Raw genomic sequence first — 19,164 nt, forward strand, 5'->3', positions numbered from 1 at the left:
GACCCCACCAATCCTGCATGCTTGGATAACAGCCAGGAGCCAACTCATATATATGATAGAAACTATATGTGTGTGTGTGTGTGTAAACGCTTGTCTGCTTGTGTCACACACAGACCTCATTACAGCATGTCAATTGTGCTTGTTGCAAGTCTCCCAGCTGTGGAGGAGCTCGACAAAAGCCAATAAGTGAAAGGCACGCCAGGCGTGGTAGTTTTACCTCGCAGATACACGACTTTCTGACATCACTCAGTGGCTCAGGGAGCAGGATTGGCACTTTTTGTTGATTAACAAGTGTGCATTTTTTGGGTGATTCAAAAAATAAAAAATGAATAAAGGGAAAATGACTTCAGGGGTCTGGAAAATGTCAGGGTATCCATATAAGAGACACCCAGCAGTTTACTCCAGTGAGCAACAAATTGAGAGTTTGAACTTTTATGAATAATTGTCATTTTGCCCAGTAGGATGGTAAATTCTCCTGCTATAAAATGCAGCGTTATGCACTGTGAGACTGTTAGCGGAAAGTGGTTTATACACCACGGGCTCCTGTCTTTTCCTTCCAGTGTGGGAATTTTTTGACGGCGCTGTGTAGTGCATAAATTTCACACTCGGAGTTGGGAAACTCAAACAACTCAGCAAACAGGGAGTGATTTTATACACTGAAAGTTGGGGTGGGGGGGTTATCCAACCATGTTCCTGCACAGGAAACTGCACAGATTACTTCCACGTGCATCCTAAAGACCCTCTGATCGATCAAGTCGCTTCCAGCGGTGCTTAACTGTTTGCCAAACTCTCTGCTATGTGCCTCTGCCTGAAAGGTCAAAGTTTAGCAGGACTGACCCCTCACCCCGCTGTGTAGGGGTGTAAACACTCCCCCAATTCTCCACAGAGAGCTGCATTGGGTCTCAGCCATAAATCACAGCTCTGGTAATTGGTAGGAAAACAGCAGTCCAGCAGTATATAACCTTTTACGTGTCGTCTCAGGTCTTTATTATGGTGCTAATGAGTGGCCGTGGAGCAGGGTTAGAGCCGTAAGCAAAAGGGGTGGAGACAGGGTTCGCCTCAGTAAAACACGGGCTACTTACACTCACACACACATAAAAATACAGAAGCTCAGTGCATCATCTGTACCTCATCTTGAGGAGATGCCAAGCTGCACACAGGAAGGATATGCACGTATTCAAACATTCCCTCACACACACATGCATATGCAAGGGAACCGGCGCGCACGCAGTGGCTGGCAGGCTCAGCAGTGTCCATTACAGGCTGCCATTAGTATGGAGATTGTGCTAATTGTCCCCGTAGACCACACAGGCAGCGCTCGGCAGGCCCGCTGTGAGTCTGTGAAGCCGAGTGAGAGCAGAGACTCTTTATACGTCCTATTGTCTCGGTCACGACCCTATTAGCCCAATTACAAATCAATCACTGAATGATTATGGGATACATGCTGTGGATTGTTTCAATGCAAATGCTGCCATCCTGTCACGGTGAGACTCACAGAGGCTGATCTTACATAACGTTGTCAAACCGCTACTGTAATAATCTCACTGACATCTGAAAAATGAGATTAGCACTCAGGTGTTCAGTGCAATTGTGCCAGCTGTGAATCCCCAGGATTTTTATTTGAACAGGTTTCAAAAGAAGGTGTAATTATATTGTTATTAGAAAAAAACGATTGTCATACAAGGAAACAGAAAGTTCAAAATGCCAGATATCTGTGGCTAATATGTGTTTGCTTATTCGAAATATGATGAGATCATTTCAGGATTGCACTGAATGCTCATCTTAAAATGTGCGTTCAGAATCAAACAAGAACACTAAGCAACTATTTTAAGTGAGTTTTTACTCCGGGTTTGCTCGTGTTGGCGCTGGGCTCATCTTCCAGTATAAAGTGCTTCGAGGCAGCTGCTGCTGTGATTTGGCATTAAATAAATAAAAAAGACTGAATTGAATGTTGATGCTGGATCATTATTATATCTGCTAAGCATTAGTCCTAACATTAAACAAAACAAACAATGCATGCTTGCTTCTGAGCGGACCCTGGTGTGGGTGTCCCGGTTCAGGTCCAGTCTCACGGCTCAGAGCTCCTGATCAGTCATGTAGAGGAGATTGAACTGTGAGCGGCGCCTGCGTGACCTCGCTGAGTGAGAACACAGCGGAGAAGATCTATACCCGCTGGCGCTGCCACCGGCCTCTTTGTTCTCCTGTGTTTGCTGATGGGGGGGGGGCTCACACGGCGCTGCGCTCACCACGGCTACACGGCACTGAGTGTAAATGACACACACACACACACACACTGAGATGTGTGTTTGCAGACACATTTCTTACCAGTCGCACACAAAAACAGCAAAAGCCATTACAGCTTGTCCCCTCTGCTCAGTGCATTGTATTAAAGCTCACTATATCTTTTTCCTAACAAGGCATCTGAGCCGGGAGAGTCGCCCGTCTGTGCCGGGATGCCTCACACTGCAGGCTGAGATGTTGCGCCCTTTTGCCACAAAAGAAAACAGCAACAGCAGCGTTATATACAGCTCACCTTTGTTTGCACTGTAATGCCTGATTGATGCAACAACTCGCCTCGAGGGCAGTTGTTCTCATTTCTCATTTTGCTTTTGCATGTTTATCCTGTTGTAATTTATCTCTTGTTTTCTTACTTCTACGTGGACTCAAATGTAAAACCTCATTTTCACCTATAAAAGCGTGAACGTTAAAACAAGAACGACTAACATCAGCAAGTGCTTTTCTTCCTTGTTGAATGAGTCTTCCTCGTGGATTTCTTTAGAATTTGGTACTTTGTACACAATGAGTTATCGTGCATCATCAGCGCTTAAAAACCGCGCCTTTGTGTCTGCGGGTCACTGAAGAGAAGCTGCTCAATCATCTGTGTCTTTCCAGCATTTGAAGATAAAACCATCGTCATCTGCTCTAATTGTTTGCTCATCCAGGCAGACACAATAACATCCTTTAGGAAGTGTGACTAACCCAAACACAGGTGTATCACAGCACCAGGTGCTCGTGGTCCTCTCGTACCAGCAGCAGTCGCGCGGTGTTTCTGACAGTATCAGATCTTATCTCGAGGAGAGAGATGGGAGCGATAGGTCTTATCTGCAGTGATGCCCTCGGATGAGGCCCAAGTAGGATGCTGTCCGTTCACACTGCTTTCAGGCCCGATGCGGGGTCCTTTTTTTGGGCTACACATTGCCTGGAAAAAACAAACCATTCAGCCTTTGTTTGAAGTGTGCTACTAGTTAATTCTCTCTAGAGTGCTGTTGCCTAATGGGTAAGGTTTGGGCTGCTCACCTGCGCTGCACAAAGTGCATGTGGGACAGGTGTGTGATGGGAAAACAGGTGGGAGCGAGTAGGGCAGCGTATGTGCTTGTTTGTGTCAAAATGACTTGGCTCAAGCAAAAATCCAGTGTAAAAACGCTGCACAGTAACAGCTGTAGATCAGACTGAACCTTTGACATTTTCAGGCCTTTTTCTTGTTTCTTGGCAAACGCTGGCGTGCACGACTAAAGTCAAACACTTTCAGAATGAAAACAGCATCTGCAGGTTTTTGTTGGTTTTGAGCAAACTGTGCAATTTCCTCACATTCAGGAGTTTTTAGTACTGGTTACCTTAAGGACACAGGACAGCAAGTTATTATTTTTCTGACTGTTGTTACTACATGTGCGATCATTTCCTCTCTTGCTAACCAGATTAATTCTGTTCTTTCTTTATGAGCTCATCTTTCTCCTTTTGCTCTTTTAATTGGAACATATTTTAATTGCCTCTTTTTTCCTGCTGGTCTTCATGCTGTATGTTTCCACTTTTAAACAAATGAAGCGAGAAGAAACTGAAAAATCACAAGAAAAATGCTTGAATTCAATTAGTTCAGGTAATTTAAGAGCGGTCTTCTTAAGGCTGTTAGATGAAGAGTGATGATGATGATAATGATCCTGATCCATGCGATCAAACAGTTTTTTAGAAAAATGTTTCCTTCTCAGCCGGTCTGTTTCTTTTACAGACAGCCGTGTTTTAAAGAAGCTATTGAAGCAAAATCTGTCATTCTTCTTTTTTTCTCCCTTTTTGTCCAATCAAATTCACCTGAGTCGTAACAGCAGAGCTTATGTTATGGCTTTTTAAATTATACTCCAACAGCTGCTCTGTAGCCTCTCACCACCGTCTGTGGACCTCGTCTGCATTTTCACAGCGTTCTTCGTGCAACGGTTCAAATGTAGTTAATCCTCCTTCTTTCCTATTTTAAAAAAAGAGTGACAGATAGCAGTGGCTCCTGTCGAGTTTTGGTGCTTTACAAACAGTAAAATTCTGGCCTTACGTTTGTTTAATGAGGCAAAGCTACGGTGCGTGTGTCTACGCGCCACACCTGTCATCCACGCTCGTCTCTGGGCTTTGAAACGAAGGAGAATCGGACGAGGAGTCGAGGTAATAAAGAAGACTTTCAGTGTCAGAGTCCTGCTGCACTAATTAACGTCTGAGTGTGAGTTACACACACACACACACACACACACGCACACACACGCACACACACACACAGACACACGCACACACACACGCACACACACGCACACACACGCACACACACACACAGACACACGCACACACACACACACACACACACACACACAGACACACACACACACACACACGCACACACACACACACACACACACACAGACACACACACACACACACACAGACACACGCACACAGACACATACACACACACAGACACACGCACACAGACACACGCACACACACACGCACACACACAGACACACACACACACACAGACACACGCACACAGACACACGCACACACACACAGACACACACACACAGACACACGCACACAGACACACGCACACACACAGACAAAGTGTTTGTCTCGGACTGTTTAGAAAAGTCGAGTACTTGCAACAGAGCAATCCCCTCATTTTCTCCTTATTAAGCACTAATTGAGAGAACGAGTGAGAAGGGAAATGAAAATGAGAGCGACGTGATGAGGACGCCACAGAATAATAGGAGAGAGAGAGAGAGAGAGAGCATTAATGTGTATTAATCAGTGGTCTGGGTAATAGTGATCTGTATTTTTGGATCTAATTTCAGTCTAATAGGGATTGTGATGTGTCTGTTAACGTCTCGATGTCTTTCTGTCATTCTGCCTCTTTCTCATAAACACACAAACCTGTGCTAAAGAAACACTGCAGAACTCATTGATTCATTGATTGAACATTAATGACCTCGTGATTATTTGCTACAGAAAAAAAATATTGCATTAATCAGATCAGAGGAATTGCAGCTAACGTGCAGGAAACCTTTGCTACTACTGGAAGGCTTTTCTGACAATTTGCTGGTATTTTCCCCAAATTTGTGACTTTCAGAGGCCAGCTCAAACACCTGCTTATTTCCCTCTTTACTTTAGGGGAGAGTGGTGGTCACTGTGTCGTTGATATTGTCATCGAATTGTCATATTTCTCTTCTCCCTCCTGGCAAAAATACATTTAAGTTAAACTTTGAAAACTGCAGCGTGAGATTGATTGCCTTTAGAGTCTTGAGAGAGCTTCAGGCTTTGACAGAGTGTGACAGAGCCGGATATCTGTGTGTTTCAGGCTGTCTTGTGAGTGCAGGTTGTTGCCATCAGAATGAGTGACAGACCGCCGGTGAACGGCTCTGTCGCTGTCCGTTGTCACTGGCTTCCTGATCCAAAGCGACGGCACTGACTTTGACAGACAGCGCTCAGCAAAAGGATGCCAGAGTGGAGAGTTGACATGTTGTGGCCCACAGTATGAGCTCTTTTACCTTTTCTTGTCAGCTGACTTTCATTGCTGTCCATCTGGTTTGGGGTTTTTTTTCCCCTTAAATGGTTATTTCAGGAATAAGGTGTTCAGAGTAACTAATACAAAGAAGTTACATCAAGTCAGGACCAATTTGAAAATGTACAAAGGAAAGTTTGACCTGATTTGAAGTTTGGCTGATCCAGTGACCCAAACCGCTCAGTTACCAAATTACACTGCGTTTGATGTCAGCTCCATCCTCGTGTGAACAAAGAACCGCATCATAGCTCTCAGAGGCAATGCAGAAAAAAGCGTGAAATAGCATGAGTAAGTCTGAGCAAATTTCCTGCACATATTTAAGTATTAATGACTAAAGTCTCAGCTTAAAAAAGTCTGTTTTTATAGTGTGAAAAGGGGGTTGGGGGGGTTACAGTTCCCCCGACTTCACCTAAACCTCGATATTTACTGAAACTCAGTTTTCTCGTGCCAAAACCTTAAGTGAACCTTGGCTTTGTTGCATCATGTAACTCATTATAAAACATAAAAGTAGTAGTAGGTACCAATGCAGTTAGAATTACACAGTTTTAAATACCCAGTTTGATACCAAGTGTGATGGCATGCCACACATGGTAAGCTCCACACCTCACCACCAGTTGATTCACCTTAGTTTAATTTACAGTCACTACTTTAAAATATTCTACTTATTCTTCAATATTGTTTCTTTATTAAATGTATTTATTTTTCCATCACACCTTCCAATGTTTATATGGCGTGCACACATATTAACCTTGCAAGGTCAAAGTTCTGTTTTATGTTATATTAATACATCTCTCTTTGTTTGAGTTACCTGGGGGTTGGCGTCTTCTCCTGTCTGGCAAAAGGTGTGGCAAAGGGCTGGGAGAGCTGAAATACTACTGACAGCCTAATTGGACAGAACCACATGCTTCATTGCCTGGGGGGTGTTTCATGTTTGTTTAATTGTTTTCTATTAGTTGGTTATGTGGCAGCCATTTTGTTTTCCCCCGTGTGTGTCATTTGGTTTAGCTAAGCCAGTATTTAAGTTCCCCCGTGTGTCATTTCAGCAGGTCAGTTTACCTTATGTTTGTTTGAGGTTTTGGTAACTATTATCTTGAGTTTAGTCTATTGAGTTGACCTCTTTTATTGGTCTGCCTGTTTAAGTTTTGGCTTTGTTAAATATATTTTCATGTTTTTGGGTCAATAAAACCCCTTTTTGAATTAAACCACCTGTGTCCTTTATGCTTTACTGCTTGGTCCCTGACACCAAGGTTAAAAAAAAGGATTGTTTCTTGAACTTCTTAAAGGAATTTAAGTACAGGCAAATATCTTAACCTGTGGACTACAGCTGATGTCACAAATCTGTTTAAATAAAACCCTAAAACAACTAGTAATGTGTATTTTAGGATAACAGTCCAAAGTACTCGACTTTACTGCCTTTGTTATCAGCGTATCAGGATAGACAACAGCACACTTGTGTTGCTATATCAGATCAGAAAATGTTTTCACTGTGAACTGGAAACAGTAACATATTTCATGTTGGATTTGAAAGACTTTTGGTCCAGAAGTCCTGAAAATTCCACCCAAATAGATTCAGGGTCAGGTTACGTAAACTAAGCTGGTCTGTAAAGACTAAACAGTCAGGACTCCACGTTTCTAATCTACAGCCACAAGATTTAATTACATTTTGCTTTACATGTCTTGATTAAGAAATAAAGCCTGTGTTTTCACACATACCCAAGGACAGCCTTAAGTTTCTCCCTGACTTCCACTTCCTCGCTCCAATCTGGAAGTCACTATCAAAGATCATTGAGCCATGCATCTCAATGAGGGGCAGATTGATTGGTCGGAGCGGAGTGGAGGCAGGGTTCGATCTTTGCCCCGAGGTCCTGAGAAAGGAAATACGGTCACAGGGACGCAGTAGCACAGCTAGCCGGTCCACTCTCCATCAATGAGATGATTGGACACATATATGCTGGGCCACACCCGCAGCTGATGGAACAATTGTGACTAATGGAGAAGATGAGAGAGAGAGAAAGAACGAGAGGGAGAGGCGGGGGAGATGGCAGTCTGTGCGCTGATTGACCCGTGGTCAGAGAGGTTATGTCCATTGATCTGCAGAGCAGGAGGAAAGGGTTTTGGCCTGAGGTGCTTCAGAATGAGTCTATTTGGGGTTCAGGATTGCTGTCCATTCCCACCAGGAGCTGTTTCATCATCTGACTCTCTGCGACTTACAGCTGCTGTCTCCTGTTGTTCGCGTTATGCACATTGCACTACAAAGGCCAAAGGCCAATCAATGCGCTACAAGAGGTTGATACAGATCTTATTAGTCAATGAATGATCATTAGCGGTCTAACGAGGCATTGATTTGTGCAGGGGCCAAAGGTCGCCGTGGTTGCGGCGAGTGTCTTTAATACATTAAACACAATTGATTGCAGAGTAGGAGGGATATTTTGAAGGATGCTGGAATTAGATTGGACAGTGAGAAATTTGAGGTCAAGCCAGGAGAGGAAGCGTAGGTGCCTTCCAAGCCGCCGAATGCGGTTAGGATTGAGCACGAGGCCGAGCGGCACATTTGTCTCGCAGGTATTACCGCTGCTGATTCTGCAATTAATAAAAAGCAGATATGTAGAAGCACTAAGTCAAAGGCAACTGGACTTGCTGTTTCAAAGGCTGCTGCTACAGCCTTTGAAAGCGGAGGAAATGACTTTGCTCATAGCAGATGTGTTACTACAGGGCCTATTATGTTGCTCATTAAATACCCAACCTCTCAATAGGCCATTATTTCCCCAATAAAAAACAAACGGCGGCCTGCATACTTTCCCTTCCCCCTCCCTCTGTCTCAGAGGTTTGCTCTACCTCACAGCCGGCAAAAAGCCCTGACTAATATCCTGCATGTGATGCTTTTAAATAGGAAGCAGGCCCCGGGATAGGGTGGGGTACAGGTGTGGCAGGAGCCAATGGCTTTTATAGCCCTCCGTCTCCTCTGAAAGTGTGCCAAAGACCTGCCTGCACAACCCACCGCTGCAGCGCTCGCCGCCAAGCGTTAACTTTTCTGCCCCCGCCGATCCCTACGTGCCTACTGGTTATACAGAGTCTGTGCTTGTTACAGCTTTATAGAGGGATTTCTGATGTCCTTAGAGAATTGTTTGATGATTGGGATAATGATGCCATTTGGAGTGAGTTGTCTCAGCACTCTATCGCCAGTGAACAGAGAGAAAAACAGACCCAGGCTGTGCAAAAAATAAATCAAATCAAATAAAAGCCTCCGTTTCTGCCCTGGATGCTTGCTCGTACGTCCGCTGCCATTCAAAGCCGTCCAATCCTGCTCGCGTCAATCAGAATTACGCCACGTCTACAGGTTTGTCACCAGGGGGACGTTCGTCACCACGTCTCCCCCTGCAGAACAGCCGTTTCGTGCCCCAGCATAATGTCAGTGGGTGACATCCAGGCCTGATGCGATGTGGCATTCACTAAAGGTCACGTTAGGCATCTCTGCTTCATCTGCATCAGCAAAACTGGCAGCCGTCATATGGGCGTTGGCTTCGGCCATTACACAGGCCCTGGGGGAGGCTTGATGCTTTGAGGATTTGTCAGCAGGATTCTGATCCCGGGACACTCGAGCTCCAACAGACTCTGGCTCGTACAAGCTGTGGACGGCACGTTTGCTGTTAATAGTGGGGAGGCAGAGACTCGTCACGCTGTGAGCCTGGGTTAGTTGTCAAAAAGAGGGGAAATCTGAGGTGAGCCGGAGACTGTTTTTAGGATGTTTGTCCATGCTCCTCCTGCGCTGTACACGTCTATAAACTACAAAACACTGAGAAATAAATATTTCGCCTCTCTGATCCATGCATTTTGTTCTCTCATGAACAAGGCAACAAACCCAGCCAAATAAGCTCAAGTGGGCCTCTGTAAGTCAAGGGTGAAAACGGCAGCTGGACAAAAGCTAGACAGACAGGAAAGGAGGTCCTGAAGCGGCGAGACACAAAGACGGAAAAAGGAAACAATCAGAGACACGCAGACAGCGAATCCATTAGGAGATGGGCCAGTCAAACTCAGCACAGTCCAGTGAGAGAGGGCCAATCCGTCCCAGCCAGTTGCCCTAGTGAGGGAACAGTTAACAAGCCCCACAGGCAGGTTTTACAGCCCCTGTTGTGTGTGTCGGACCCCCCAGGCTGAAGACGAGCTGAGGCTGACTGATACTGACAGGGTTTATGTGGGCAGGGGCGGAGAGCAGCAGGGGGATGGAGACGTGTAAAAAGGTGCTCATGAACCAACGACTGTCACACACACACACACACACACACACACACACACACACACACACACACACTCATCTGTGCATCCAAACATTCTCGCTCCCACACCATTAAATTTGATGTCTGTGTGGAGCAGAGGTGAAGGGTGGGGTGGGGGGTGTAGTAAGATGAGGGGGGGCTTATCCAAAAAAGTAGACCAATAAAACACCTGAAAATCAAATCCCATTGCTCTTATCGCGGCGCCATTCACAGACGTTATCTGTGCAGGTAATGTGGTTATAAATTCAATTTCAGCCCACAGATTTCATTGTTTACTGATGCCTGCATGTTCCGGGCGGCAGAGCGCGGAAAGCTCGGGAACGCTCAATGCGTGTCGGGAAAAGTCATTTAGGCTTCCGCAAGGGGATGCAAAAAAGGCAGGGCTGTGTGTTTGGTGGGGGGGAGCTGTCACTCTCTCAAGGACACCTGACTCCACTTTCTATTTTCAACCCCATGTTTTATTTAGAGGCCATTTTGCCCCATTTGTTTCCTCATTATGGGGTCCCACAGCTCAACTGATGTCAGGGGACGGCTCATAGACAAGCCCGAGTATCGCTGGTCATTTGGACCCCGAGCCGGGCAAAGTGTTAGTCCAGTGTTATAACAGGGTCCTGAAGGAAGTTCACTCCCATATTTACTCTGTACAAACTTCAACTTGTTTGTAATCTTCTTTGCTAAAACAGTTAAACTGGGATCGCCACACGGTGTCATTTTTCCCCCTCGGCTGTGCCCAGATGGAAAATTAGGTGCATCTTGCCTACGAGCCCTCTCCGTATGATTGATGGCTTTCAGGAGTAAATCACCTCATCTACTAGGTAAAATCTTGATATAGTAGAGCTGCTCGGGCTCCCAGCTGTCTGCTTATGGCAGTAATCCATCAGTGGGGCCCAATGGGCCGAGTGGCCCTCCTGGGTAATGTTCCTATTGACAGCCTATGGTGTCAACACACTGACAGCAGGGGGCCGTAGCACCGTGTTAAGCTGTGTGTGTGTGTGTGTTACCTGATTTTACTCTCACTACCGCTGCCTGTCTGTAGTAAAGACGGGTCCGCTAAACACACAGAAACACACACAGGGCTCCAATCAGCTACTGAATGTCTGTGCTATCTAAAGTAACCAAGTAGCCAACATTTACTCGAGTATTCTGTTTTTAGGCACCTGTTCAACTTTCCTCTGCCACATGTGCTACAGTTACTCATCCCTTTGCATTAGCAAGCTTTAAAGTACACAGTGTATTTAAATGAGCTGCTGCTCACCTCTGATATTTGAGATGTTTCTGGATCATTAAGCAGTTTTTCAAAACTGCAGATTTTAATAAACAAATCACTTCATGCTGTTGTGTTTGTGTGTTTTGTTTTTCTAATGAATATTTATTGTTTTATATTATGAAACAAAAGCATTTGCTGACATGTTGCTGTGCAATAAAGAGCTTTTATGCACCACCTTACGTATAAAGTACCCAGAACACAAATTGAATGAAAATCGTAAAACTAGAAAAATCCTTTATGTGATAAATTAAGGGATGGAGTAAACTTGTTCTTGTTCAGCCTCTCAAACCCTCCCTCTGAAAGAGGAAAACTCAAATTAAATGCTCTTTTAAAAAAAAGAAATGTCTCTAATGCGACTAATAAAATTTGTTTCCAGTTAAACGTGTAAGTATTTGGGAGGGTAGTCTAACTGTCTGTGCTCAGTAAACAGGGTTTTCATGACTGTCACGACAGTTTTTCCATCAGCACCTCTAACTGTTAAACACCTCACGTTTGCAGGCAAAGTCAAAGGTCTGTATGACGCTCAGGCCCCGGTGTGTCCAGTCTGCAAGGCCGTGCTGCGACCCGGAGAGCTGCAGGAGCACATGCAGCAGGAGTTAGCCAAACTCGCCCAGCTGCAGATCAGGTATCACGCTCACTCGCTGAGGATCCTTTGCTCTTCTCTTTATTTTACGGGAAAGAAAGTTTCCCTCTTACCACCGTCTAAAAAGTTTACACTACCTCCGTTTATCTGTTTGTCATTTTCTTGCTCTTCAGCTTTAAGGTGATAATTAAAGTAGACAGATCCCTTTCTCTACATGCCCCCCCCCTTCAGTTTCCCCAGGTGGTAGCTCCCTTCTTCTCTGTCACCTGCGTGCAGTGTTTACAAGCCGCCTCATTGTTCCCTACATATTTCATATTATAGCCTCTGGCCTCAAGGCGACAACTCATAGAGCAGGCAGATAATGTTCTGTTAATGGCTGCTTTGGTCTAAAACATACGCATAGATCAGACACACACACACACACACACACACACACACACACACACACACACACACACACACACACACACACATATTACCTGCTGCTTAGAACAGAAGAATGATTTCTCCAATAAAGGCATTACACTCCAAATCTGCTTAACGACCGCTCCGTGGACAGTAATGGTTTCAAATTGAACTTGGCCCACGGGGACACTGTGTGTGTGTGTGTGTGTGTGTGTGTGTGTGTGTGTGTGTGTGTGTGTGTGTGTGTGTGTGTGTGTCTACAGTATCCGTGTGACAGACACAATGTGAGAAGGAGTAAAATGAGGTTATACACAGACAAGATAAGAGCAGAGGTTGTTTACCAGATGACATTTAAAAGACAATATTGTGTTTGTAGATTTTCTGGGAACATTGTGTTGTTGATTTATGCACAGTAAAAACAGGTTTAACATATGAGCTTCTCTGTTGTTATGCTTCTTTTTCCCGTAGTGCAACTCCGGTCCAGCACGACCACCTCATAAGGACGCCAAAGGTACACATAGCTGTGATATTTTCACCACATTCAGGAAGTTGGTCAGTAGCCGTCATCCTGCCTTTGACTTTGATTCTTTCTTTTCCTTTTTTGGCGTCCAGTCTCTTTCACTGTCCCTGCACATCAAGCGTGAGGGAAGTTCCCCCAGCTCGCCCCCTCGACCGGCCGAGGAAGCCCACTCTGACCGATACCAGGTAGGATTTAAAGAGTGCATTGTAATGAACATATTGTAAGGCATTAAAAGAGCACCTTACAATTACCAGTTTATAAAATCCAACTGGTTCTCATCCCAGAGTGTCAAACGCTGCATCCTTGTGCCACTGACGTCACAAAAACAAAAAGTTGTTTTTTCCTTTTGCTGGTTTAGTTTCTAAGGGTTGGGTTGAATTACACGCATGTCTAAATTGGAAATACTCAGCCTGTTTGATCACGATGCTGTGGGGCCTTTACAAGTATCCATCTGCGGCGGGTTAGACGTGAGAGACTCATCTCTTGTGATCACGACACAGACGTCAAAGAACAACTTGTGCATATCTGTGAGAACAAAGGCAGCATTCGACCCTCAGAACCAGAACTAACAGCTTCATCAGGGAACAAAGTTCAATATATTCTGCACGACATATTCAGAAAAAGCAGCAGACAGACATTCAAAAGTTGTCACACAGTGATGCAAACATGGAGAAGCACAACGGCAGCCGTAAGATCACAGGGCACAAACATTAACTGTCCTTTTTTCAGTGACAGCTTCCTCCAGCAGCATCTTCGATTTTTATGGACAGTTTTTTCTTAGTAAGAGTGCAAATGATGTTTTCTTCCTCTGTTGCAGACGTTTCTCCGCGTCCGGGCCAACAGACACACCAGACTAAACGGTACGTTGATCCAGGTGGACTGAATGTTGTGTTTCTGTGCCGCACAGTCAGTGTGTGGTTCAGAGTCCAGACCAGGCGACTGTCACGTCGTAAAGTTGAGAAAATGACAGAGATATTTTGTTCACACTCGCCGTCCCCACCCTCACCAGTCATTCAGATATCACCTCTTTTCCCACACCATCTCAGCTGGCCTAGCGCCCCCACGAGCAGAGGAGCTATTAACCTTTCAACTTTGACCTCTTGATATGTTAACAGTCGATGACCTCTGCTGGTGCAGGTGCTACGTCAAATCTGCCCCATTACGCCCCCACAGCGCAGGAGCCCACCTAGACTGCGCACAAGCTGGTAAGAAACACCGAGAAGCACTTTTCTTCTTCCCCACTGGATTCAACACACACATAACCAAGAAACATTTATTTTATTCATTTCTCCTTTTTCCTATTTTATAATTTCGATGAGACCCACCCACCAGGTTTTACTTTGAAAAATAACAACTAATATATGAGGTCATTAATCAGTCAGTATTAGATTTATTTAGTTGAATGGATATAATTATTTTCATGCTTTTATTCCTGGCTACTATTGAGTTTTCAAGTGTCTCAAAAACTTTTCATAAAATGTGAAACACAGGCGTGATACATCCTTACGATACCAGACTAAATATCTTTAGTATTTATTCCACCTGAGCTACTCTGTAAAGCAATAACTAATTTAAAAAAAAAATAAAAGTCTAAAAAACGTGTTTCCCAATGAAACACTTATTTTATTATGAATCACAAAAACTGTTGCCTCAAGGTGCTTTACATTGTAAGATAAAAACCCCTATGAGCAAGCACTTGGCGACAGTGGGAAGGAAAAACTCCCTTTTAACAGGAAGAAACCTCCGGCAGAACCAGGCTCGGGGAGGGGCGGGGCCATCTGCTGCGAGAGTCCAGACGCACGTACTCAGATATCTGACCCTGTTACACAAAAATCCACAAACAGTGTTTTGTAAATGTTTCATGTAGGAAGTATTTTCTCTGGCGTCTGCCGACCCACTGAAGCGTGCGGGTCGTTAACATGACGGCTCAGCCGAGGAGCCGATGATGGTGTTTGCTCTGTGCTGTCATGGTAAAAGAGACAGATGAAGGTTTTGTAGATCTGGAGTAACCAGATCACGACTTCGCTGATGTGGAGTTTATTAAATGATTGTTTCTGGTGCCGCTAAGTTCTTTTCCATGCACAGACGCTTGTATCTGGAAAACTCAGCCCTGAACAGTTTCCAGCCATTTCTAAAAGTAAATAAAGGAATAAATGATAGCGCTCATGTAGCATTTTTAAAAGTAGTCTGACAGCATTTCTGCACTAATACAGAAACCTGCGCAGCGTCCTGGCGGCGGCTGACGCCACAGACTTCCTGCTCCCGTTATTATTCCCGCTGAGACTCTGCAGCTCTTAGCTGAGTCTTCAAACTGCCACTGCTGTCGAGCTCTGTTAGCCTTTATTGGGCCTTATAACCGGACAGCATAATGAGCTTCTAAATACACGTCAGGGAGGAAAAAGAAGAGAGTCGAAGGAGGAGGGGGAGGAGGAGGGGGGTCCTCTGTTGATTAATCAACCTCTCTCTCTCCCTCTCTCTCTTCCTCTGTCTTCGTTGTTTGATGAGCTCCTCCTCATCTATGACCGTCTCTTTAACCCTCATTATGTTTGCTGGGATTGCGGCACTCGGGTCACAGCCACCAGCTCTCCGTGCGTTCCCCTCGGGGGCCACTGTCATCCAGCAGGGAATTAGAGGGCCTTAAAACTTAATGTCCCCTTTTGCAATCTGCAGTCAGTCAGGGCACGGTTGGAGAGGAGGTTCAGTTGGTGTTCTGCCATGTTAACTTTCATATTTTTAGAGAGGAAAGCGGGGGAGGACGGTGGCATGACAGCACGGGGACGGGAGGCCGCTTTGAATCCCGTACTGCAGCTTCTGTCCATGCGAAGCATCTGCCTGCCTCTGCTTTAAGGGCCTCGTGCATAAATGTGGCCAGCTTGTACATTTTGTGGAGTGAGCTCACACAGAAACAGAACTCAGTCGTTTTCAATGTTGCATCCGTATTTCTTTTAAATGTTGGAAGTTATTAGAAGTGGACTTAGTGGAACCAGTGAATGAGACGGTTTCCTCAAGCAGGTGAATTTAGATTTTAGAGGCAGGTTTGAACATTTCCTCTGTCTGCACAGGCGCTCCTTGAATCTGAACAATAATGACTTTTTGTTCCTTTAAGATTAAATTCAATACATGACACATAATTTATAAAGGAGATGCTCTAATATTGAAAGGAAAAGAAAACTTAGCCCCATATTTATCACCTGCTACATTAAAGTTATGTAAATATTAGTGCATCACTGATAATGAACGTTTTCACTGGATTTATTAACCAAAACTAAAACATCTGAATGCAGAACTTTTACTTGTAATACTACTGCACTGTGGTATTACTACTGAAGTTTAGCTTTTTTCAATGTTTGCATGTGAAATATTAAGTGCAGGACGTTCATCCACGACCTTCAGCTGCTGACTCGCGGTGTAGTCTTTGCATAATTTGTCCTGTTATTTTTCAGCATTTTTATATTTTATTTAAATAAAAATATAATAATAAAGAGATAATAAATAGAGCTATAAATATTAAGAAATCTCACCAACAAAAAGAAAATTCCCACTGGATATATGTGCTTCTCTTTCTTTTGCTCTGGGCTCAGTGTGAACCTGTTTAAATGACCAGTGGTCGTATTATTACCAAGAAACTGGAGTCTTCTTCACGCAGCTTGGTGACCTCGTATCACAGTTTAGAACAAACCCATAAAAGCAAACAAAAGTCAGCTCGGCTTCTTTACATGTAATAGCGACTCAAACTCGTACGTTTTTGTGTATAGGAACAAATAAGTTATATCCCAGTTATTCATTACACATAATTCAATGCTGTTACTAAAAATCGATGCGACTTGTTTGATGGTGTTGCCTGATTTAAACCCTAAAGGCCTCAAAGGAATCACAAGAAACTAATGCCTTGTCCCCTTTAACCATTATTAACAATATTTCTTTTGTCTCTTCTGTTTCCAGTCAGGATCGGAAAGCTGAAGAGGAGAAAACCAGAGGAAGGACAGGTATGCAAGAGACAGATGCAAGTATTTGTTTCCCTGACATTTGTGTTGTAATCAGAGATGAACATATGTAACGTGTGACACGCTGACCTCGAACCCCGAGACGTTGCTGCCTGGCTTTGTTCACGTGGCACACGGATCACTGTCAGCTCGCTGTGTATCCATGTGAAAGCACCGCGAGCGCCGGTTCACAGCTATGAGGCAGATATGTAGCTGGAGGCTATAGGAGGCATACGGGCGTGTTCGTCCAGACAGAGAACATGTGGCCCGATGTGTGTGTTTATGCGCGTCTCTTTGTGTGTGCATGTGTGTGCGCGGCGTTGTTTTCAGGAGGGGTCGGCAGACTTGTTGCCATTGGAGGACGACTGGAATGAGAGGAGAAGGATACAGATGGCGTCTATAGGCTTTAAAGGTAAGTAAAATGTGTGTTTGTGTGTGTGTGCCATGTGTGTACCCATGTGTGTGATCTTGTTCAGTGGAGGGTGAATAATGTGACTGAGTGGCAGCTGAAAAAGCGCTGAACTTTTCAGTCCAGATTACGGCGGAGCAGGATGCCTGGAAGGTTGGCTTAAACGTAACGGCTTCTTTGGCGTGAGAATGCAGCTCTGACCTGGAAACTGACTGACAGACGCAGTCACAGCGCGGCCGATACATGGGCAACGTCGCAGTTTCTTCATCACTAACGTGGCTGTTAACAGTGATTCCCATTTGCATCTGTGTCACCAGGTGCAATGTTGGTGAGCACCACCTCTAAGGAGTGTCGAGACAGCGATGCAGACCTGGACGTGGACGGAGATGACACTCTGGAGTACGGCAGGGCTCAGTATCCTTTTATAGAGAACGCCAGCGTGCACACAAAACAACATGTTAATGTTTTGATGCGTTTACAATAAAGTGGGGGGACTGGGATATGCACGCACAGGAATATGGAGAAAGTACTTCCTCGCACACTTTGTTGTATTTTTCTCCTGACTTCGCTTGCAGATACACAGAAACAGATGTGATTCCCTGTTCGGGAGAAAGCTCCAAAGAGACAGCAGTGAAGTACGTATCCGTGATGTGTGACGATCACTCAGTATTCATTTACATATTTGATAAATATGAGCTAAATTCATTTCAAAGCTGTTTCAGTTTCAAATGCTTTCAGATGGTAAATATACTTTGGTTTGTTTCAGCAGCAGCAGCGTGCCGCCTGAATCCAGAGTAAACTTGGACTTTAATAAATGGTCAAATGATGGTGAGTTAGGAATAATGAGGCAGCTGAGCACAGTTCCTAAAACTATGGCTGTAACTGTAATCTGCTCATTCGTTTGTGTGTCCAGGAAGTCCGTCTACAAGCAGCGGAGAGAAACAGGATGGCAGTGCGGCCGGTCTCACTCAAACCTGCAAAAACGCTGAGATAGAGATGTGAGTTTGTTTGTTCTGTTACAGCTGAAGTGTTTCCTCCTGATATGCTTCAGTTTAACATTTAAAAGATTTATACACAAACCGAGAGACTGTTAAAACCGGTCGAGGGAGGGAGATTTCCTTCCCGCTGTCGCCAAGTGCTTGTTCATAGAAAGGTCTGATTGTTGGTTTTTCACCTTCCAGCATAAAGCACATTGAAGCGACTGTTGTTGTGGTTTGACGCCATATAAACAAATTTTAATGAAAAATATAATCGGAAAAAGAAGTAAACAAAGAGTATTTTGCTTTTAATCCTTTATGTCGTTAACCCTTTAATGCCTGCTCTGTCATATACAGTAGAAACCTTTTCTGTGAGTTTTTCAGGCTTCCGCATCATCAGTGTAAAACTCATATATGCAAATTCATTTTAATTCAATTTAACCCTTTAAAGCCCAGCGTATCATATTTGATACGTGTGTTTTTGTGACTTTTTTTTACCCTCAAATATGATATAAATTGCATGAAACATTTTTAACGACTAAACTGCAAAAATCTGGCTAATGTAGCAAATTAAAACTCACACATGCCGATTAACATTTTTGTCTAAAGGACCAACAAACTCTCCATTGTCAAAAAATGAAAGATTTCAGGCAGTTATTTCATGGTTCAGGTTTTAAAGGGTTAAAAAATGTCCAAAGGTTCGATAAACGTTAATAAAGATCGATGTTTTAGGGGTTAAAGGTAAATAGTTTCTTCCCTCCTGCGTGCTAATGCTTTCCTGCACTCTGTACCAACATTTGTTAAACCCAGATTCATAAATGGTTCAATTAATTAATGGTTTGTTTTTAGCAAGTTTGACACACTTTGTTCAAGTTGCCAACGAGCCTATGAACTGACTTTCAGTCAAAGTAAAATTATCCGTCTTTGTTGATTA

The 19,164-nt window shown here is 44.2% G+C and overlaps 1 protein-coding gene across 6 annotated transcripts in view; it reads left to right on the forward strand.

Moving 5' to 3' along the window:
- rnf220b (ring finger protein 220b) overlaps positions 1-19,164 on the forward strand; it is a 31,276-nt gene that overhangs the window by 9,797 nt on the left and 2,315 nt on the right. For 4 of the 6 annotated variants that reach the window (XM_025902638.1, XM_025902636.1, XM_013266412.3 and 1 more), the window contains exons 3-13: positions 11,852-11,978; positions 12,810-12,852; positions 12,954-13,046; positions 13,679-13,721; positions 13,977-14,066; positions 16,804-16,847; positions 17,175-17,256; positions 17,571-17,667; positions 17,829-17,888; positions 18,020-18,081; positions 18,167-18,251. In XM_025902638.1, coding sequence (XP_025758423.1) covers positions 11,852-11,978; positions 12,810-12,852; positions 12,954-13,046; positions 13,679-13,721; positions 13,977-14,066; positions 16,804-16,847; positions 17,175-17,256; positions 17,571-17,667; positions 17,829-17,888; positions 18,020-18,081; positions 18,167-18,251 — 826 coding nt within the window. The remainder of the gene's footprint in view (positions 1-11,851; positions 11,979-12,809; positions 12,853-12,953; positions 13,047-13,678; positions 13,722-13,976; positions 14,067-16,803; positions 16,848-17,174; positions 17,257-17,570; positions 17,668-17,828; positions 17,889-18,019; positions 18,082-18,166; positions 18,252-19,164) is intronic. The other 2 variants (XM_025902639.1, XM_025902640.1) reach the window with 2 other exon arrangements.

This window comes from Oreochromis niloticus, linkage group LG23, assembly GCF_001858045.2.
Source record: "Oreochromis niloticus isolate F11D_XX linkage group LG23, O_niloticus_UMD_NMBU, whole genome shotgun sequence".
NCBI classification, from domain to species: domain Eukaryota; kingdom Metazoa; phylum Chordata; class Actinopteri; order Cichliformes; family Cichlidae; genus Oreochromis; species Oreochromis niloticus.